General features: G+C 49.6%; 1 protein-coding gene and 1 non-coding gene across 14 annotated transcripts in view; both read right to left on the bottom strand.

Annotated features, from left to right (window-relative positions):
• Tom1l2 (target of myb1 like 2 membrane trafficking protein) overlaps window positions 1-22,459 on the bottom strand; it is a 117,696-nt gene that overhangs the window by 7,400 nt on the left and 87,837 nt on the right. For 4 of the 13 annotated variants that reach the window (XM_027921428.2, XM_027921427.2, XM_071603584.1 and 1 more), the window contains exons 8-12: window positions 14,314-14,447; window positions 11,610-11,658; window positions 10,824-10,947; window positions 9,233-9,350; window positions 8,295-8,370 (exon numbers count right to left, since the gene is read on the bottom strand). In XM_027921428.2, coding sequence (XP_027777229.2) covers window positions 8,295-8,370; window positions 9,233-9,350; window positions 10,824-10,947; window positions 11,610-11,658; window positions 14,314-14,447 — 501 coding nt within the window. Of the gene's footprint in view, window positions 1-1,563; window positions 1,648-4,419; window positions 4,504-5,387; window positions 7,330-8,294; window positions 8,371-9,232; window positions 9,351-10,823; window positions 10,948-11,609; window positions 11,659-14,313; window positions 14,448-22,459 lie in introns of those variants that run through there. The other 9 variants (XM_071603582.1, XM_071603578.1, XM_027921429.2 and 6 more) reach the window with 5 other exon arrangements.
• Window positions 16,242-16,314, bottom strand: Trnag-ccc (transfer RNA glycine (anticodon CCC)). Its single transcript has one exon. It is a non-coding gene; the product is annotated as a tRNA-Gly (tRNA).

Below are 22,459 nucleotides of genomic sequence, written 5' to 3' on the forward strand. Positions count from 1 at the left end.
CCACATATGAAATGGCAGGTGAGGAAAGCAATGAGGTGGCAAATTATAAGAAGCAGGGCTGACTGGCAGGGGCCAGCGGCAGGGAAGGTGGCAGTACGCGTTCTTGAAATGGATAACTTTTTGACTACGGGTGTGTGCCCTTCAGTGGTAGGGGCTCTTGGACTTGGAATGCAGAGCACCTTGTGATCTCAGGAACGCGCTGGTGTTGCAGGTTGATTCTGAACTAACTGGCTGCAACTGCAGGAGAAATGACTGCTCTCGGTCAAGCCTGATCCAGGGAGTGACTTGTGGAGCCAGGAGTGGGTTCCTGATGCCACAGGGAGGTGTGTGGCAGCCTGACTGGAGCAGGACGCAGGGCAGGGCAGTTCTGTCCCAGGAGACACCTGGGGTGCCATCTACGCCGTGAAATGTGTTGCCGAATGCATCTGGGTGCATTCCTGAGTGGAAAGGGAGAGCAGGGGGGCGTGTGCTCCGTCAGCCTAGATGCGGCCTGGTTGACAGAAGTAAGCATGCTTTGCAACCAACAGAAATACAGTCCAAGCCAGAGCTTTGATGACAAAAGGGACCATGGAGCTTTAGTCTTCTTTGTGTCTCTTTATGGGGAAAAGAAATCACATAGCAGCCCTGAACTCAACAGCTTCCTTTAGTCTCATCCTTTCTTCATAGCTTTCAATGGCTGTCTGTGCTTCAGTAGTCAATGAAAAGAAGTTTGCTGAGGACTGGGGAGCAGAGCAGCCAGGGTGCCAGGGAGGTGACAGAGCTCCCCAAGAAACCTCACAGGTGCCCGAGCAGTCAGTAGGCCTGGGCCACCCAGGCCAAGGGCACTAAGGGCAGATTCTGAAAAATATGTGTGGCTAAAAATATTAAAGTTGTTGTCAGGTATGATGTGATAAGAAGAAGGTAACCTTTAACCCCCTAGAAGCCACGTTCATAAACATTGGCTCCCAGCCTAGACAAGTGGGGTGATGACCCTTAATCAGGGTAACCTGCCTCCTTATCTCCCTGGGCCTGGGCAGTACTCTCCAGGGGGCTCATTTGCCAGCTCACTCTTTTTAGAAAAAAAAATCAGCACTATGTCTACAGCTGGCTACACCCCAATGTCATGATCCAGAGTTAGAATAAAGTTAAAATAAGCAATAGGAGGACTGCTTCAGCATTAACCAAGTCTAAAAACTAACATAGCAAAGGAAAAGAATAAAGAACTTGTATCACTAGCTCTGATGTGACAATTCCAGTCCCAGAGGCTGATACCTGTTGCCTTTTGGGGAGCTGGGTACATACTGAGCAGGTGTCTGCAATGTCATGGGAGTGCTTCACTCCCTCCCCCAGTGAGCCTGGCTGACCCCATGAGCATCTTCAGAAAGGCAAGAGCTAACCTCTGACCACAGTAGGGAGTTTCTCTCTATGTTGCCATGTTGGTCCTTAGACTTACTTGGGGACTTCAGATTGTTGAACTGAAAAAATTCCAGAGCATTCTTACCACCCTGACATGAATCCTAGGGACAGAAAACATGTGATTACTCACTTGGGGTGGGGGCATGAATGCCTAAGGTGGGCACCCACCTTCCCCATCAAAGAGCAGCAGGGCCCAGCAGGTGCCACCTGCAATGTGACGCTGGCTGGTAGGCCTTCTGCCTTGACATGTTCCTGGAACAGGAGATGCCAAATTTTCATGATCTGGATGCCTGTAAGTCAGAATATCTGGCTCGGGGAGGACACATGCCATGCCAAGTCCCCAGTAAAGTCAGCAGCTTCCCTAAAGAGAAAATCAACCTACAACAGCTACCAGAGCACACACGGGCACTTTTATATATGTATCTAGCCTCAATCCACCTAGAAGAAACTGAGGCTTCATGGACTGAGCTTTTTTTCATTTTCTTCCTTCCTTGTGCTGAGAATGGAACCCAGGGCCTCATACCTAAAGCTAGGCAAACATTCTACCACTGAAACTTTTCAATATTTTGCCAAAGCTTGGAAAAAGCCATTTAGAGTCATGGGCCTAGCTGGGTATAGTGGCACTTGTCTATAATCCCAGCAACTCAGGAGGCTGAGGTAGGAGGATCTCAAGTTTGAGGCCAGCCTGGGCAATTCAGCAAGAACCTGTCTCAAAATAAGAAATAAAAAGGGCTGGGGACATAGTGCAGTGGTAGAGTACCCCTGGGTTCAATTCTTAGCACTGCAAAAAAAAAAAAAAAAAAAAAGTCATTGGCCTAAAATATTTTTTCTTATAATTTTTGTTGTTTTTGTTGTTATTGTTGTTACTACTAGTAAAACATAGAGAGCAGGGGGTGTAGCTCAGTGGTACAACACCTGTCTCCGCACACGTGAGGCCCTGGGTTCTATTCCTAGACCAGTAAAAATAAATAAATCCATTGAGCTTTGGGTCATGTTACAATTTTCTTTGAGGATTAATTTTGAGAGCCAGTACACTCAGAAAATAAATGCTGACATCTGAGAAATTCCTCATCCCTTAAAAAAAAAATTCCTCACAAGCTGGATCATGGGGATCCTGCTGTTTCCTTTTCTAGATATGTCTGAGAGAGTCAGATGTGTGTCTATAGAATGGTGGCCTCCAGACCAAATCCTAGGAGCCTGAGCAGGAAAGTGTGGGCAGCAGGTAGGGCTGGGCTCCCAGCTGGGCTGCAGACCTTTCTGGTATCTGGTCGGGGGAGTCTCTTTGGACCTGTTTCTTCAGCCTTTTCTTTTTTTCTTTTTGTACCAGGTATGGAACCAGGGGCACTTAACCACTGAGCCATAACTCTAGCCCTTTTTAGTTTTTGAGACAGGGTCTCCCTAAGCTGCTTAGGGTCTCACTAAGTTGCTGAGGCTGGCCTTGAATTTGCAATCATCCTACCTCAACCTATAGAGTTGCTGGGATTACATGCATGCACCACCATACCTGGCTTCTTCTGTCCTAAGAAGACTCAGAAGTTTGGGCGGGGAGGTCAAAGTTAGGGCTTGGGCAAAGCATGGCCTCAGCTGCTTCACCTGAGAAATAGGGTGACTGCCAGGTGGTACTTGGTTTTCAACACTCATGACTCGGGAACTCCTACATTCCAGATTGGCCTTTTATTTTCTAATTCAGACATCCAGGGAGGTTGGATCATCGGGAATGACTGTACAGTGAAAGGCACTGGGCCTCAGAACATGAAGCACCGAGGGGCCAGGTGTTGTTTATCAATGAGATTACTTAATGTAAGGCAGGGGTTGACTTTGCGTTTGGAAGCAAAACATTAGCTATCTAAACTAAGCAGCTCCAGTACTCCAACAGGGCCAAGGTCCTGTAGGTGCTATCGCCCCCAGACTAAACAGTATACTGTCAAGAAAATATGAACTCCAGAGGTTGACAGGGAGAGGAAGCTGCCGACATAAGGCTGGTGTGTGTGTGTGGCGGGGGTATGACGAGGGAAGAAGCACTGCACCAAGTCTTAGGGGATTCTGTGTCTCTGCCCTGTGGCTTCACTCATGTCACCAGGTCCCTGGGAGGCCTCACCATCCTCATCTGTCAAATGGGGGGCTGGCCCAGGAGGTCCCTAAGAAGACTGTTAGCTCTTAAAAGGCCATGGTTTTAGCATCTTCTTGGTCTGATCCAAGGGGTCTGAAGAAGAGCGTGCACTAAACAAGGGAGACAGAGAGGAAGGAAAGACTACACAGAAAAGAAAAAAAAAAAAAAAACCAAAGGAGCTACCCCAGGACATCCTCCCACAGAGACCAAGACCTTTGTTAAGCTAACCCCTGTGAGGACTGGCAGGCTGGGCTGGCAGGGCCAAGGCACTGCTTATGCCAGTCCTGCCAGTCTTCAGAGTCTGAAGAGAAAAGGCATCTGGGGTGCCAGGGCAGGAGGTTTGAATCTGAACAGTGGACGGGCTGTCCTGTGTGGGCTAACTCTCATCTGGAGCTGAAGGAAGAGGCAGCTCTTCTTTAGGAGTCAGAGAAGGAGGAGAGGTGTTCCCAACTGCTTAGCTACAGTCAGCACTCTGTAACCTCTGGTGTGCTGTATCTGGGGGTCTCCCAGGGCTACTGATCATCTGTCCTGAGTGGGAGGGGCCTTGAGGGCTCCAATCCCAAGGTAGGCTTCTGCAACAGCAGTCTCTTTTTAACTAACCTGCTTCTGGACTTGCTCTGACTTATATTTATTCACACCAGGGCATCTTCCTGGCTGCATGCTGCAAATGGGAGACATCCCTAGCTGATCACCAGCCAGGCAAAGCAGAAAGATGCAAGGACCCAGGGGCAGGGGAAAGGGGAGGGAGCCCTGGCTCATGCCAGAGCTCATTTCTTTTCAACTGGCAATGAATCTGGCATGGTTAACTAACTTTTTTGTTGGAAATCCCTACACCTGAAGTCCCAGGAGAGAGAGGCCCTGGTGAGGCTCTCCTTTGCAGCTTCTCATAGTCCCAAGACCACAAAGAGACCTACCCACCCAACTTTCAATGCAACAGGAGCAAGTCTGCAGCTCAGGTGTGCTACTTCCAGAGGAGCTGTGAGACTCTCCCCACAACACTGCAACCAAAAGGAATGGGAGGAATAGTCAGAAAAGCCTCGAGTCAAACTCAATAGTACAAAAAGTTTCCATGTAAAGAATTTGTACTTAGAAGGTTTGGAAAGACTCAGAGTTTCTACACTATGTGGAATAAGGCAAAGCAATTAATATACATTGTTTTAAAGGGAAAAAAATAACTGCAGGCAGGCAGGTAAGACACCAGGTTAGCTGTTAGTTGGGTTTGCTTCTGGGAAGTCAGAAACTGGAGCTCTATATGGGGACAGGGCAGAGGCAGGCACCACGGCCAGCTGCCAAGGACATAGTCAGGGTAGTTTGGGAGGGCAGTATCCTTTTTTGCAGGATTAGTAGGCACAAGGGCACATGAGCTCGATCTTCCCAATTTGGACAATGGAATAGATATGGTCTTCTAGGAAGCCTGGGCCCCCATGTGACCCAGAGCTCAGCCTGTCCCTAAAGAAGCAAATGAGGCCAGACCAGCCCATCTCTAGGAATGGCCTTGGAGGTTGATGCAGGAATTGCCTACTCACTCAGGGAAGGAGTGGATGGTGGCTGTGCACACATCACAGCCCAAGCTCACACCCATGGCTCTTTGTGGCCTCCTGCCTGGCCCAAGTCTATGCTCAGGCAGGTATTCCACGCTGCCTGCAATCTGGAACCTGCTGATCCTGTCTGGGCCCCTCCCCTGGTGAAAGGCTGGCCTGTTGCACAGGGTGGCCATGCACCTTCCCCACGCCAACCAGCTTTCCTTCTCTACCTTCTCTCCTCTGGCCCCACCACATGGACCCAGCTTTGGCCACTATATTGGAAGTGAAATGGTCACATTGAGGCAAGTGGCCTGAAATGAGGTCACCCTCTCTCCATGCCCCAGAAAAGCTCTACTACATGAGAACGGTGTTTATTTATTTATTTTTTGTACTGGAGATTGAACTCAGGGGCACTCTACCCCTGAGCTTCATCCCCAGCACTTTTCATTTTTTATTTTGAGATGAGCCTCACTAAGATGCTGAGGCTGGCGTTGAACTTATTATCCTCCTGCCTCAGCCTCCTGAGTTGCTGAGATTACAGGCATGTGCCACTGTACCCAGCCTAACTGTTTTTATATTAAGCTCCCCATAACGTTATTTTCTTTTCACTCTGTTCCACTGGGTGCATTTCTGTGTGAGGTCTCAAGTTCTTTGGGGAAACTTGGAGGACGTAAATAACTATATCATACAAGTCCACCGAATCTAGGCCTGCCAGATTTCCAGGGGCTAGACTCTAGCAGGGCCTTCTCTGAAGGGCCAGATGCATCAGGTCTGCTCCTTCAGAACCAGCTCCTCCTAAGCAAAGTCCACGGTGACTTGTGCTCATCTTGGAAAAATGAATACTGCCAAGAGCTCCAGAGACAAAGGAAGGAAAAGCCCTCCCCTCACTCCTGCTACTGTCACAGACCCAGAAGGCCCAGGGACATGGGCCTCAGCAGAGAACCAGAGAAGGTACTTCTGGGACTGGAGGTCTGTGGTCTAAGGAGATTAGACAAAGACAGGAGGGGAAATTTGGCACCCCCGTCTGAAGGAGCGAGCATGGCCCTGTCCTGTTGGATCACAAGGGGCCTGCAGGTGGCAAGAGGAAGGCATTGACTGTTACACAGGTAAAGGGCTGGGGTGGACAGCGGACTCGGCTCATTTGTGGCTCCTCACCATTCCTTGGGTCATGAGCCAGCTGTCTATGGGCTCCAGGTCAGAGTCCCCACCTTTCCCTCTCTGCTGGGCCGAGGACAGAAAAGTCCCAGAAAGAAAAGTCATGGCAAGCCCCATGATAAAGAAGTCAGATAAAGAAGTCACAGTACATATTATGGAAACAGGAAAGTCACTGCTCAGATTTGATTGTCATATAAGGAAATATGACCTGATACCCCCAATCCCCATCTCTGGCATGTCCCTCTTACCTGCCTGGAAGAGAAAAGAAAAGTTTAGTAGCCATGAATCCCAACAGGATTACAAATACTCATGCCAACTACTCCTGGGCACTTGGAAAATCCCTGTGAGCCCTACTGCCTTTTTTAAATGATAAAAACATTTAAAGGGAGACACTGAATGATGAGGTCTTACTTATGGTGGCATGGCTGCACAACATTCTTCCCATCTTCATTGTGTTCTGCATTTCTCCCTTGGCCCAGTTTTTATTTCTAAGACAGCATGGCCTAGGATGGGACAAGGTAGCCTGCGGTGATGTGTGTGTACACACAGTGCCAACATGTGCCCTGCTGCCCTGTCACTGAGGCTGAGCCTTGCCCCAGTGAGCAGTAAGCATGAAAAGCAGTCTGCCTACCACCACGTGGAAAAGGCGTGAGTCATCAAGACCTTTGAAAACAGGGAGTCGGTCCAAGCCCCGCACACCCAGAGGGTGAAGGGCAAGAGGGTGGGGAGTCACCCCCATCTTCTGGACTCAGACTCAGGCCCAGGGAATTACTAAAAGCAGGGGTGTGCAGGACGCTTGCTGCCATGGACTGGGCAGGCCCTGGAACTAGAGCTGAGGAAACAGGCATGGTCAGACAGGGAGGCACCCCCCCCGCCCCCCACCCAGGAAGGATGACAAAAGGCCTCCAGCCTGGTTTTCTAGTGCCCTGCCTGGATTAGGTTAGGAGGATGTGAGGGGAACTGAGAAAGAACCACCACCACTGCATGGATTGGGGTATCTTAAGGGTTGGGTGGCTTCTGTGAGAGGGAAGGGTGTTGAGAATCTGAGGCAGCCAGCTGGCTCTTCTTCGCCCTCTTGTGGCCAGTGCAGAGGGACACATGTCTTCAGATAAAGTTGGCTGGGCCAGCTGGGAGGAATCCCTTCCCCTAAGGGACAAATATAGATGCCAGGCAGCTGCCATGCTGCCTGACTGGGCCCATTTGGACAGGGGTTGCAGGAGGCTAAGAACTGGCACTTGAGAAGCAAAGAGCCTTTTGCAAACCTTGCTGTCCAGTGGATGGGTGGGCACTGCCCCCTTTTAGCCCAGCTGGGGACCCTGACAGGAGTTCCAGTTGTTATAGGCAGATGTCCCAAGAGCCCTCCTCCTTCCTCTCCCTGTAAATGGCATGCATTCACACACATTTCTTAGCCAGGCTCAAAAGAGAAAAATCTCTGGAGAAGCATTAGACATAAATCCTTTCCCCTTCAGTAATCTGAAATCTTACAGGGCTCATGCAAATGTCATGCTGCACTTCAAAGTGCCTCCTCTGTCTCTGCTCTTCCCAAACCCAGAGCTTTCCCGGAAACCCTCCCAAACATTCCTGACCCTCTAGTTCTCCATTTAATTCCTGAACCTCAAATGCTAGCACTGCTTGTCCAGGGTAGCTACCAGTGGTCACCAGAGGGGTGGCCTAGATTAGTATTTACCTTCCACAAAAGGGCCGTTATTTTGGCAGCACATCTCCCACCCCAGGAACCATAACACGAAGGGAGAGGCCTGTACTCCAAGCACTTGGGTCACCTCAGTAGAAGGAACGGGCTCTGGAGTCGGACATTCCTAGGATGGGGATGGCTATGTGCAGCCCGCACTCTGGGTGTCCTTTGGCTCATCTCCCACCTCCCTGGGCCTGTTTCCTCTTCAGTATCATGAGTATAATGGGAGCGTCACTTCACAGGGCGAGGAAACACTAATGAGGCACTGCCTGGTGGCACACAGGTTCCTTGGGTCTCTCCCCCAGTGCGTCCCTGCTATTTACACAAGCCAATTTCTGCTGAATTGATCATCCAGCTTTACCAAAATGTCAACTTTCCCTCTAGAAGGCTGGACAGAAAAACAGAGTTGAAGACCTACCACTTCTGAGCTCTGTTTCCGACTGTCTAGTGCAGAAGCGAGTCCTCCGACAGCCTGGGGATCCTCATAGGTGACCCTGGGGATGAAGTAGCACAAGCACAGTGAGTTCCCCCAGGAGTCGTGGAGGCAGGGTGGTGATCTTCAATCACTTTCCATCCCACAGCACCTTCCTCAGGTGTGACCCTGGCTTTGGGCAGAGGTTGAGGGTTCATGTCCGACTCCCTGCAGCTGGAGTGAGCAAGCTTAGCTCCAGCTCATAAACTCCTCTGGGACCTGGAAGACTGTGCATTTCAACATCCTTCTCCTGAATAACACTGGGGCCTCTCTGAAGCTTAGTGGCAGGATGTCAGAGTGCTCTAAAACTCCTCAGGAGGGGCTAGGTAGAGACAAAGCAATATTAGCTCTTATTTTATAAGCAGCAGTCTGCCTTTAAGCTAAAAAGAAGGCTCAAAGCATGTTCCCTGCCTCCCTGAGATGCAGGGGGTTGTCTATTTTGGAACCAACTCCCCCAATTCCATATGGCTCATTCTTGCCAGAGCTGCTGTCGGAGAAGACTCTGCCCTGATGGCTTTTTTTAGGCAGTTAAATCTCCCTGCTAGGAACCGTTTTGGTCCCGGCCTGGCTGTCCCCTCCTGTGTCCAGGCTTCCCTTGAGACAGCTGGGGGAGATGGTGTCTGCAAGAAAGAAGAGTAGACTTCTGTGACTGACAGGAGAAATGACACTACAGTCAACCCCAAGGGCTGGAGAGAGTGGGGGGTGCTGGCATTCACCAGTATCTGCGGTGAATGCCAAGTCCCCACGGCCATATTTTAAAGTTCCTGGCAGTCTCGAATCTGGTACACAAAAGGCTTCTTTGTGTTGGCCTGTGATCAGGCCTGGGTCAGCTCCCCCTCACCCCCTGACATCTTTGGAGAGCCACTGGAAGGGGCCCCACGTACGTCTTGCGTTGCTCTGCCAAGGAGTTCCCTCTAGTCTGGGCAAACATGTCAAAGCCGTCACGAGGGTTACACTGCTGGAGTGAACTGAGGGTGCCACTGACGCTCTCTGTCCCCAAGTCTATGACAACAAAACAAACAAGAGGCAGATGAGAACAGCATGTGGACTATGGACCTGAGGGGGCCTCAAAGCCAGAGGGCCAGGAGAAGGGTTTGTGGGGGGATGGGACTGTTCTTAGCACTGCCAGTAAGTCATGTGCAGGAGGATCGAGGGCTGCACTTACACCCAGGCTGCTCAAGGAGGAAGGAGGTGTCATGAACAGCAGGGAGACTGCTGGTGACGAGACTGAAGTGACCCAGCTAGCGCCCTTCTCAGAGTGCTCCTTATTTATTCAGTAGGGATCTGGACTAGTTACTCATTTGGCAGGTATTTCTTAGGTCCCCACAGGTCGAGAGCCAGATCTCAAGGGGACCTAATAGGACCTGACTTGGTCCTGGCCTCAAGAAGCTCAACCAGTAGATGGGAAAGGGACAGAAAGCCCAAGTGCTTGGTTTGAGATAGTGAGAGGCACTCAAAACCAACGTAAGGGTGGGTCTTAGAGGATGAGCAGGGCTGCAGTAGGGGGAGAAGGAGAAGGTGAGACTTTGTGAAGTGTCTGCACTTGTGGGAAAGAGGGGTAGAGGAGGAGGCTGGGGGACAGGTGAGAGACGGGCAGAACAAGCCTCAAATGCCCAGTAAAGGGTGATTGGGGAAATGATGGACACTTTTTAAGAAGGGAGGCAGCAGAATCCATTTTGAATGTTAGGTATTAAATCTGGTGACTATAGTTGGACAGACTAAAGGCAGAGATACCTGTTACAATAGAGACAGATACAGAAAATATTGGAATGGCTACAGATACAGAAATATCGAGACGCTAGACCTGCTGCAAGTGATAGGCCATTAAATAAGTTTAATTCAATTGAAAAGAATTGAAGGTAGAGAAATATTCCCCATAAAAGAAAACAGAAAAGCAAGGTAGAAGAATTTTGAGTGTTATGCTTATTAATTATGTCAATATTATAACTTTGTTATAAATTGGTATCATCTAGTATAAACAAAGCATCTAGAGTTATATACACACATTTACTATGGAAAAGAGGGGAGTTTCTAGCAAGTTTTAGAAAACAGAACACTTTCATCTAATGTATAGCTCAAGGAGAGCAAATGTGTCAGTGCCACCACCACCTCCTACTTCTCAGCCCATTGCAGACATCTTCAGTCAGTCAGTCATCTCTTAGGCCCTGAAGTGGCTCTAGTATTAAACCTGTGTTCCAAGCAGTCAATGAACTGAAACCAATTTGCCAGCCTTGGCCTAGTTATGCTGAAGCGTAGACGTTCCTCAACTTTGCTTTCCAACACAGGTTTAAACTTCAAATTTAGGAAAAAAAGTTATAAATTGAAAGGGGTACACTTTGGCTAGGACTCAGAAATACATCTTTCTGGATTCTTCAAAAGGTTCTCTTCTGGCCTTCCAACACAGAGAAAGACATAGCTTGTAAAGGAGGCCAAATGGCTGTAGGCAGCCTCTTTACACGGCTGTGCAACACTCACCCAAGCCTGCGAGCTGGGAGGAGAGGGAAGATGGGGGTGCCGTGCTCCCCACCACTGGGCTCACCACAGCAGGAGAGCCAGGGCCCAGGTCTATCAAGTTATCTTCAGTCACTTCATTCAGCACCTGTTGGGACATTGAGGTTGGCAGTGAGGCCTCCATTCCCTGGGCTGAGAGCCAAGGTAAAAGCCAGGACCTAGCTGGATGCAGTGGTACAGGCCTGTAAACCCAGTGGCACAGGAAGCTGAGGCAGGAGGATCACAAGTTCAAGGCCAGCCTCAGCAACGTAGCAAGGCCCTAAGCAACTTGGTGAGACCCTGTCTCAAAGTAAAAATTAAAAAAAAAAAAAAATTAAAACAAAACAAAACACTGGGGATGGAGCTTAGCGGTAAACTGCCCCTGGGCTCAATCCCCAGTACCGGGGGAAGAAAAAAAAAAACAAAACAAAACCCAGGACCCGTGTTTTTACCACAGGAGCAAGGGGGCTCCCCTCACCCACCTTCAGAATCACAGTGGGCCCAGGCTGTCAGTGAGCCCCACACTGGCCTCCCCTGCTCCCCAGCTAGAAGGAGGCAGTACTGAGTCACAGGATGGTGACTGTCCTGGGAGCTCTGGACGTGGGCTTTCTTGCCACCCTCTCCTCAAGGGTGCCTTCCAGCCCTGCTCCATCTGCCATCAAGCAGACATTTTATTCCCAGTTAGAAAACCTAGAAGCCAGGCCCAACTGGGACAGGTCTGTGTGAGGGGGACAGCCTCACAAGTACAGGGACGTCTAAAGGCACACTTACTCCATTGCTGGCATTCTGAACTGATCGGCCCGACCTGTATCGCTGGAACCTAACAAGGAAGGGAAAGGAGAAGTAAGGAAGGAGGGGCCATGTGTGGCCTGCCATGCTCATGGTCCTGTGAAGAGTGCTGGGTACTCAGCAGAGGATGAGGCTCCAGGGAGGGGACCAGGCAGTCCCATTTGGGGACAGCAGAGTAGACTCCACATATACACCTTCCTCTGTGTGGAGCTCCTACCTCCCAGGAGGATGAACTTCTCTGCCTCTCCCACAGGTTCCCTGATTCTGGCCCCTGGGGTCAACCACTTTCCCTAGAGGCATCATGCCACATGCCCATCTACAGAGCCAGGCCCTAACTGCAGACCCCTCTCTACTCCTGCTCCTGAGGCTCAGTTACCCCCACCTTCATCTCTGGAGAAAGGAGGTAGTGAGGCATGGGCACAGGGCCATAGCCAAGGCCTGGTGAAAGGGCTTGCCAGAAGCTGTAGGGAGGTTTAGGCCAACCACCCAGAGTGCCAGGAGGGCAGGGTGGGCTGGCCCTTCCAGGGCCAGTCTCTTCTGCACCATCAGCAGATGGCCACAGATGGGGCTTGCCTGTGGACAACTGCAGAACATTTCCCTTCTGCCACACCCAAGTCATCTTCGTACCAGGTGGGACTGCAAGAGCAGCTGGGATGTGTGTATGTGTGTGGGGGGAACAATAGGTCCTGTCCAACACCATATTTAAAAGCTCCTAACACCATAGGCCAAGAGGTAGCCCAGAGACTTTCTACAGATGGGACTTGAGAAACTGGGATTTAGGGAGCTGCACTGCTTCATGTTTGCTGCCAACTTGGTAGGTCAGTACTTGGTGACAAGGAATTCCCAGGAGGAATGATCTGGCTGGGCCATGTGTATCGACTGCAGATTAAAAAAAAATTTTTTTTCCAGTAGAGTTCTAAAAGGAGAACAGAGATATTAATATATCTGAAACACTCTTAATCATGGGGTATTATCTTTCCCACACTCTCTTCAAGGGACCTACAGTCTAACCATGATGGCATCTCAGGGCCAGTGGCCTGAGGTAGCACCTCCGAGTCCTCTGCAACACTGGGACTGGTGTAGATGACAAGGCCCACACCAGTTCCGGTTATTCTATTCTAGCTAGAGTTTAAATGACTCAAACAGGTCAAAACCCAAGCTCGGGGCTGGGGTTGTGGCCAGTAGTAGAGCGCTTGCCTAGCATGTGTGAGGCACTGGGTGCGATCCCTGGCACCACATAAAAATAAACAAATAAAATAAAAGGTATTATGTCCATCTACAACTAAATAAAATAAAATAAAATAAAAACCAAAAAAAAGAACAAATTTCTTAAAAAAAAAGAATCAAGCTCATTTAGCATAGGGAAACTGAGACCGTATGGCAAGACAAGGGGGGTTCAGGGTAAAAGTGAGGGTGCCTTGGATCTGCTCCTATTCTTTGATTGGTAGACAAGGGGTCTGTTGGGTGGCCACACAATCCTACTGCAGAGGAGTCTTCACCTTTTAGATGGGCACAGGAACATCTATCCTTACTGCCACCATCAGAAGTTGAAGAAACCCAAGAAAGTGACAACCACCACATCAATCTCTGAGCCCCTAGAGGTAATGCAAATGCAATATTTGTTCCCCTGACCCTAATGGGTACCAGATCCATTTGTCCTCCTGACCAGTCCACATAGTAAGCCATGATCAGCTGACAGAAGGGCCAGAACAAGTCTCCAGGGAACTCATGCTACTGTCCTGCTTCTTTTATTTATTTATTTTTTATTTTTAAAATATTTTTTTAGTTTTAGATGGACATAACTTTAATAATTTATTTATTTTTATGTGGTGCTGGGGATCGAACCCAGTGCCTCACACATGCTAGGCAGGTGCTCTACCACTGAGCCACAACCCCAGCCCTGCTCTGCCTTCTTGAGCCTGATCTTTAATGGGAGAAGGCTGGCCTGACAGAGGTCCTTTCTGGTCCTCCACTGGCTCATTCAGGAGAGCCCACGGTGCATCCATCATGATGTAGAGATGAGAACTGCACCTCCTACTTGAAACCAGTCCAAATATGTTTTGGACGTTGTCCTGAGGAAGTCTTTGGAAAAGGAAAGGAATTTTCAAGTTTGTTACTTGAAGCCTAAAAGTGATTTGGCTGCAGAAAGAACTGAAAAGAATGCGTGTGTTTCCTTAAGCAGCAGCAGCAGCAGCAATCTGGCACTTACACCCTGCCTGCTTCTCCGGAACACTCTAGACACGCTGACATTTACAAAAAGAAAGCTCTTTTTCTTTTTATAAGATGGGAAAGAGGAAATCCTTTTTCTTAGCAGAGGTTTTTTTCCCCTTTAATCCTTTTCAAACTCAAAGGATCATCAAAGGAGCAGGTGCAGAAACTCCAGGCCCAGACCCCCCAGTCCTGGTCCTCCCTGAGGCAGGTCATGCGGGGAGGCAGAGCAGCCTGAGGCTTATAAAGGGCAAAGTGAATTCTGCACGTCAACTTCCTGCTGCTTGTTCCCAGGAGAACAAGAAGCATTTTCTCTGTCATCCAGGGGAACAAATTAGCATCTCTGATGAGTATTTTCCAACTCTAATCTCTCTGTCTGTGTATGTCTCTCTCCCCTTTGTTTATCAAAGATATCCCTCTGTTATGGCAACAATCTTTTCAAGAGAAAAAAAGAAACAAAAAGGACTCTGGCTCCCACCTCTCATAGCGGAGGAAGACATTGTTGAGGTCATCATTGACATGCAGCAATTCCTCGGTGACTTCCTCGTTGGACACGCGGGAGATGAGCTCCACGATGCGGTGCTGCATGGCCCGGCAGGTCCTGTTCAGCTCCTAGGGAACACAGGCACCTCTGCAGAGCCTGCTGGGAACGCTTTTTGTCACGTTCTATTGCCTTTGAAAAGATTTGTACTGATTCTTAAAAGTCACAGAAGGAGTACATGCTTGTTCATAAAACCAGACGTGTGCAGAATGCAAAGGAAAAAGCTCCCTCCTCACCGTCTGCCCCTCCCACCCCAGGAAACGGGTGCTTTTCCAGTGCATGAACAAGTGTCCACATGTACAGACAGTTGTTGTGTGAATATGAGTACATCATTTTTAAAATATAAAAATGCAATTCTTAGGGGCTGAGGTTGTAGCTCAGTGGTACAGTGCTTGCCTAACATGAACAAGGCCCTGGGTTCTATCCCCAGCAATAAAGGAAAACACACACACACACACACACACACACACACACAATCATATGTGCTTGCAAAAATGTGATTCTTTGTGGCTTGCTTTTTCCCTTCAACAAAATATTTCAGACCCATTTCCCTCATCATTGGGTACAGAATGACTCAATCCTTTGTGTGTGCACTGTAATGTAGCTTATCATTCTGCCATGTTGGGCATGTGACTTGTGTGTGTTCTCTCTTTGTTTGGCTAACCCAAATAATGTAGCAGTGAATACTTGCACACATACATGTTCACACACTTACTGCACTTCCACAGGCAGAGTTCCTCAGGAGGGGAATTTTTGAATTAAGTAGTACGTATGGTCTTTTAGAATACTGACTGGTAATAGTCAGAGGCTCTCCAAAAAGGATGACATCAGTTTATTCATACTACCAGCAATGGCATAAGTATATTTTATGACCATATAGGTGCTGTGCGGTGGCACAACTGTCACTGTGTAGAGGTCTTGGAAGCTCCACCAACTCCCATAGGCCAAAGATGATAATCACACACCACCAGTCACCACAGGAGCCTCTCAACCTTTGGAAGCAATGTCCCCTGAGGACAGAGCCTTGTACTTTATGGCCTGGCTTCTGTGAGCCTTCCCTGCCCCAGAACAGCCACCTCACTAACACTCTCACTTAAACTTGTTTGGGGAGCCCCCTCAAATACCTTCCAGGCCCCTGCCCTCTTGTATGCCAGACTGAGGACGCTACAGATGAGATCAGTGCCAGGCCTGTCAGGCTGGCTCCTCAACTTCCCTGACTACATGAGCTGCCTGCGGACAAAGCTCCAAATCCCAACAGGGTGAAGGGAGGGCCAGGATGCCGTCCTTACCTACCTGGACGCTGGAGGCAGCTGATGAGTCAGTGAGTTAAGGAATGAAGTTTCCCTTCCTGCAGCTCAGTCTCAGAATTACCTCAGTTTGAAAATGTGTCTGGCAGAAGTAACTGATCCATTTGCAGCAGGCAAAAGCAATCTCTGCTTAGCTCCTGCTTTCGTCACACCATCTGGCTGCCTGGGCCAGGGCTCCTTCCTACCAGATCATGACCTTCTTGAGTGGAACGCTGTCATATATTCACCCGTGGATGTCCTTAAGCTGAGCACTGAGTCGTGCACAGTGAAGACGTCCAAGGGGCATCTGCTGAATTGGGTCACTGAGGTGGTCAAATGAGCAAAGTAGGGAATCCCAGGCAGTCCTTCTGCAGGCTCCCCAGGACCTGGCAACACAGCGCCTGCCTCAGGGTTGCCACTGCTGGGTTCTCGTCAGCCTCCCACTCTAGACCAAGGCTCCATGTCATTCTTCCTAGCTCCCAGGAAGGCAGGCAGGCAGGCAGGCCACATCCCCTCAGCCCACACGCAGTCCACATGCAGTCCATGGCATCAGACAACATTTCTTTCTTTTTTCTTTGTTTGTGGTGCTGGGGATCGAACCCAGGGCCTTGTGCATGGGAAGCAAGCACTCTGCCAACTGAGCTATACCCCAGCCCTCAGACAGTATTTCTGACTTCACTGCTACAAGGCCTACGCTGGGCCTACCCTTCAGGTAGGAACAGGGGGGACCTTAATGGGTTGCTTTGTCTTTCTCTCCTCCTGGTGCTCAGTCCCAGGGCTCCTTTCCTAAGAATGGGGACAGCTGGGGAAGAAGACCTGACCACGTGGATGGACCCAGAATCACCTGAGTACAGTCATATTTTTCAAGGCAGAAAGAACCTGGATATGTGCAGCTGGGTGCTCATGAGTTTGGTTTCACATTGATAACAAGCTTCCTTGGAGATTCCTCAACCCTGGATCTGGTCATCTTGCTGAGCCCTGACTCTCTGACCATGGCAATGTTGCCGTTTGTCTTGGTTCTACCCTCAGCCAGAATGGTGCTGTCAGACTCTCTTGGTCACTGGAGAAAGAAAGCCAGTATCTGAATCTTTTCAGATTTTTCTCTAAATAGACTCCCAGTGTTGGCTTTCCCAAGACTCCTGCCTTAGGCAGTCATTCCTAAGAGTCTTCCAGTGAAGACAGATCCTACCACATAAGCTCAGGGCAGGCAAACATGGCCCTTGTCTGGTGCTTGGGTAAAGCAACAAGCCCTGGCTACACTTGGTTGGGGCAGGGGACGGAAGAAAGCCCATCACTTGTCACTATAAGGCATAATACCTACAAGTCAGAGAAGTGTTGGGAGGAACATTATGGGAAATAGTTTTAAGGTTCTCCAGAAGCTTGGGGTATCAGAAACCAACCCCAACATACCTCTAACCCCTTAGACTTTCCAAGACAGCAGGTGGCCTCAGGCACTCACCATGCAGCTCAGGGGCTGCTGAGAAGTCAGCCTGCTGCTTGTAATATCTCTTACTTTCTTTTCCATCACTTCCACTCATCCTTCAAGACCTTAGGGTGTTTCCCCACCCCAGTATCTCATCATGCAAAACTTCAAACATACAGCAAAGTAAACATACTACCACTTGTAGTCTACCCTCAATTCCGGGACCCCCAGCCACTGATTCTCATCATTTTCTCACAGCATTATAAACACACCTTAACTGCAGCTGCCAAGCCAGACGACATCAGAGCTCTTCTGGGAGAGCCTCCAGCCTCCAAGTGATAACCAGCCCTACCACTACCCTGAACTGTGGGAGTCTCAGGACAAGAGCAGGCCTGAGGTGTTCCCCTGGATTCAGAGAGATGCCAAACCAGACTCTTCAGCAAGCTTCAGGGAATGTCTCTAAAATGTGACTACAAACCCTCAAGCACCAAGAGAGCTGAATGAGAGAAGACAAGGGCTCATCTCTCTCTCTCCCACAGCGTTCCAGCTGGGTACTGAGACCAAGCAGCAGGCAGCAAGTGGCCATGAGCGGATAAGCAATCCACGGCCCTGATGTTCTCCCTGCATAAAATAAGGGGGCTGCATACATGTGTAACAAGGGGGAAGTGCCACAGAATGTCACTGCATTGCCCTAGGGCAGCCAGGGCAACTCTGCTTTTATGTATTTTAAACATTGTCATTCTCTGTAGAATTTTATTTGTGGAGGAAAGGGTTCCATTACTTTCAAATACTGTTTGGAAAGTGCTAGAGGATTACTGAGGCACTAACATTATGACCTCAGCTTGGAGGAAGAATGAGACCCAAAGGTATAGACTGTAGAGATTTCATGGATGCTAAGTGCCAGAAACATCCACTATAGCCTCACTTTTGCTGCCTCGTCCCCACTACTTCCTGCGGGGTGGCAGCAGAGATGGTCCTCACCCCTCTGGCAGAGCCTCACAGGCTTCCGTCCTAGAGGGGCATCCCAACGGCTTTTCCCAGCCTTTCACCCAGAGATAGGTCCACAGGGACTCTAGGGGTCTCGGTACAGAGAAAATTACCATTCTTGGCTTTAAAGCATTTTAAGTTACTGTTTCAGAAAGGAAGAAAAGCTGGGCACCGTGGTGCACAACTGTAATATCAGCTACTAGGGGAAGATGAGGCAGGAGGATGCAAATTCAAGGTCAACCTCGGCAATTTAGCAAGACCCTAATGAAAATAGAAAACAGAAAAAGGTCAGGGGTGTGGGGGTGTAGCTCAGTGGTATAGTGCCCCTGAGTTCATGCCCAGTACTTAAAAAAAAAAAAAAAGATTTTCTGTCACCACCACACCAGATGGCCACCCACATGGCCTCCCCAGTGTCATCCAAGCCAGCCCTATGGCAGGCTCAGTTTCAGACTTCCCCGTCTCCCTCCACCTCTAAAGCACCAGACAGAGTGACTTCTTCTTGGTCTAAGGTACTCAAGAGCTCATAGCATGCCCAGGACACCCTTTCAACTACACAGGAGCTGGAAAGCTGGACAGGAATCCCCCCAGTGTCACAGATTACAGCTTCAGCTTCCTATTTCTGGTTCTCAACAGAGAGGGAGGACAGCTGGTCACTTAGGCAAAAGTATTCCATCTATCAGAAGACCTTATTAAATATCCTCTCTTTTCTGTTGAATTAATTAATTTCAGGTCTTTTTCTTTTCTTCAAGGGACAGTCCCAGCCCCACCTCACAAAAGTCTTTTACTCATCCTTGTTGTTTCCTCTGGACCCTCTCTCAGTTCCCAGAAGCATGGAAGAAGATCCTAAAAGCCTGTTCTGTTGCCGCAAGGGCACTGGGAGGGAGAAAAAAGTCTGTTAACAAGAAAGGGGAAATAATGAAGCGCAACATGCAGAATAAACCAGATTTCTCTAGAGAAAATGGTTTTGGCCATTCTTTGTTGAAATCAGATGCAAGAAGCAAGGAGAGATATACCATCTGCTACTTAAAGGAACAAATTTGGAGTCAGCTTCTTTTGTTGTCTGATGAATGGCCATTGAAGAACGTCCATTTTTTACACCATTGGATGAATTAAAAGTTATTATTAATTGAAGGCAAAGCTCAAAAGCCTAAATTAAGAGGGAGACGGCACCAGATGATGGAATCGGATCTTTCGAGATCCTAGGAAGTGGCACTCAGCTCCAGATAAAGGCATGTGCTTTAGCAGGGACAGATGCTGTTTCACATTTTGGGCCTACACTCAAGGGTCCATGCACAGGATTAGGAGGATGTGGCTCAACAGCCCCACACGGAGATTGGGAAGGGTTTTATATGATGGAAGCTCTCCTTTTGACAATTTCTGACTTGTGACATTGATGAGTTGCCTGCTCATCTATAAGGTGAGCTATCAAGAGCCACACCTGTTCCATGAAGAGACTGGGCAGTGGGCAGGGCCCATGGCAATCTTGTAATACTCAAGGACCCACCATGTAGAAAGGAATTCATTTTGTTCTGTTGTCTAGGACAGACCAGGGTCGAAGCCTCAGAAAAACAGATTTGAGCTCGAGAAAGCAGAAGAGCTTTCTAACAGTGGTCATAGAAGTGACAACCTGTGGAGGACTTGCCTGAGCCCAGCCCAGTGCCACACACCTGCATGGTAAGTAAATGCAATCACTTCAGGCCACCAAGGGAGAAGCAGATGGAGAGAGGGCTGGAGACTTGCCTGGTATCACTTGGCTCATCAGTGGGAAGATGAGGATATGCACCCAGTGATCTGTAAACCATGTTCTCTCCACCTTGTGCTATTTCCAAAGTCTAACCAAGACCTCTATCTAAAAATAAAGTGCTTTCAGGGTCTGTGGGAACAGCCTGTAATTAGGGATGTGTGTGTGGGGGGGGACCCCAAACAGCAGGCACTAGGACAAATGCTGGAGAGGAAGCCTGAGCACAAGTGTGGAGTTGGACTAACAGCCCAGAAGGTCTCTCTCAGCTCAAGGAGTGGAGGGGTCAACAACTGGCCTGAGAGGCGTTGCTGTGTTCCCACTCCAGGCATCCTGCTTCCCTTTTTCTCGGGTTCATGCTAACCTGACCAAACAGGGGTCCAGAGTGGACTCAGCCTTTCTTTAGATACCAGCCACCTGCCCACGAGTCCTCAGGCAAATTGCTCACCAGCTTCCCTGCTGTTCTTGCTGGGCTGTAGGAGGGTACGCCAGAGAACTGTGCCAGGCACAGGAAAAATCAGGATATAACCTGCCCACAATTATGATTGGCCACACCAGAGCACCCCAGGGCTGACCCTCCGGATGACCTCTCTTCCCACTCCCTCTACTTTCTAGACATCAATTTACACTTGAATCAGGAGCAGCTTCTGTTGGTGGGGAGATCAGGGCTGGTGACAAATGTGTTTATTTCCACGGCCCTGGCCAGCACTCTGAGCTCTGGCTGCGGCTGCTCTGAGCACTTTGGATGTCCTCCAGCTTGACTGAGGGGTCTGGGACAGATTCTGATCCCAGGGCTTTCTGAGCAGTCTGTGGCATTTTCCCATGTGGAAGGCTCACTGTTCCGTGCTGCACCGACCCTTGGGAGCTCCTGCCTGCTGGCTTCTGACAGCCAGGGAAGAAGAGGGAGGATGTCAGGCACGTGGCCACCAGCCAGGAGCACTGAATATGTTCACACGATCCTGCCCACTCTCACATCTCCCATGCCGAAAGGACAGCCTCCCACAGGCCCCCAGAATTGGCCTTTTTCTGTTTGATTTATACGACAGCAGTGAGGGCTGGGAGGCTCAGAGTTGGAACAAAACAGAGGGAAAGAAAACGTCATGGGAAGCAACCTATTTTTGAAAACTGTGAGCTGATGCCAGGAGATTAGGTTCTGTTTGTCTTGGCTGAAGGGCTTGTTTAAAAAACAACAACAACAACAAAAACCACACAGACACACACACACACAGACACACGCACACACACATACAAGCATGCATGCATGTGCACATGAGTGCACGCACACACACACACAGAGTATTCCTGCTGTCTGGGTCTGCTCTGGCTGTCTGGAAGCATCTTGGCTTTGTTCAACACACCGCCTGCTGCCAGGAGCTCAGTTCTGTCCAGAGCAAACCCCCCTGTCAGCAGGAATTCCGACGCTGACACAGCACAAAGCTGCCTCAAGAGGCCCTCTTGGTTTCTGAACGGCCCTCAGATTCCTGTGCATCTGGGTAATGCCTGGCAGCTGCCTTCCTGTAGGCTGGGGATGGAGGCCAATGACAATGCATTAAAGGGAGGCAAGTCCCATGGAGTGTGACACATGGATAGTTGATCCCGCTGAGCCGAACAGTCAGGTGTCAGGAATAGGTCTGGAAACTAGGGGCTGCTTGAGCTCCTCACTAGGGCTAGGTCAAGGGTACGCTTCTTAGCTTCAAGAGCAGCTTGGTGTCCAGGTTACATGGAGGAAAGCTGTCCTTCTATTGTGAAGTCTTCCAGAGCAGGGACTATAGCTCCTGCCTGTTTGTGGCCCTGGGGCTGTGCTCTGAGCTGGTCCTAGTGCAGGGCTCCACCCACCCTCACCCTCATAGGAGCTGATGGTCTGGAATGGGGACTGGGCACTCCAAGAAGTAGCCTGGGACAAGGTTAAGCCACCAGGCATGTGCTGTCCCAAAGGGTAAGGCCACGAGAGTCAAGCTGCCCAGGGAGTCAGTGTGTGCCAATAGCAGGGTGGGAGGTGTGGCACTCAGGAGCCAAGGCTGATGACTGAGTACCAACCAGAAACAGAAGCAGCAGGTGCAGTGAGAGCCACTCACACCAGGTTGCCCAGTCAGGCTGGCTCCTGACCTGTCTACTTCCATGTCTTGCATCCTGCTATAAAGACCTGGCATTTGTAGTTCACAGTATCCTTTCTCCACCTCTCTAGAAGGTCATTGCTCCTGAGGGCAGTGTTGCTGCCATTTTCTACAAATGTCAGAGTCATCTGAGGCTAGTATGGTCACTGGCTTTGGGCCTGGTTGGCCTGGGAAATAGATCCAAAAGGGGCTCCTGCTTCTAGTCCAAGGATGGGACGGCAGGCGAGCTTGCTCAAGGGCCCTTTCCTGCCATGTCTGAGGTTTGTAGTGTAGGCTCGGGGTTTGGCTCAGTGGCACAGCACTTTCTTGGCATGCATGAGGCTCTGCATTTGATCCCCACTATTGGAAAAAAATTTTTTGAAGGGTGATCAGAGTTGGGAGGCCAGGTACAGCAGCTCCTTGGAAACCATGATGTGAGCCTGGGCCTCAGCATTTGGGAAGAGAACAGGAGCTTCAAGTTCACTCCAGTCTCAGGAATTCCTGACTCAGGGTGGGGGTGGGGGAAGGGCCCTACGTGCTGTCATGGCTACACAAT

This window comes from Marmota flaviventris, chromosome 17 (genome assembly GCF_047511675.1).
Source record: "Marmota flaviventris isolate mMarFla1 chromosome 17, mMarFla1.hap1, whole genome shotgun sequence".
In the NCBI taxonomy this organism is placed as follows: domain Eukaryota; kingdom Metazoa; phylum Chordata; class Mammalia; order Rodentia; family Sciuridae; genus Marmota; species Marmota flaviventris.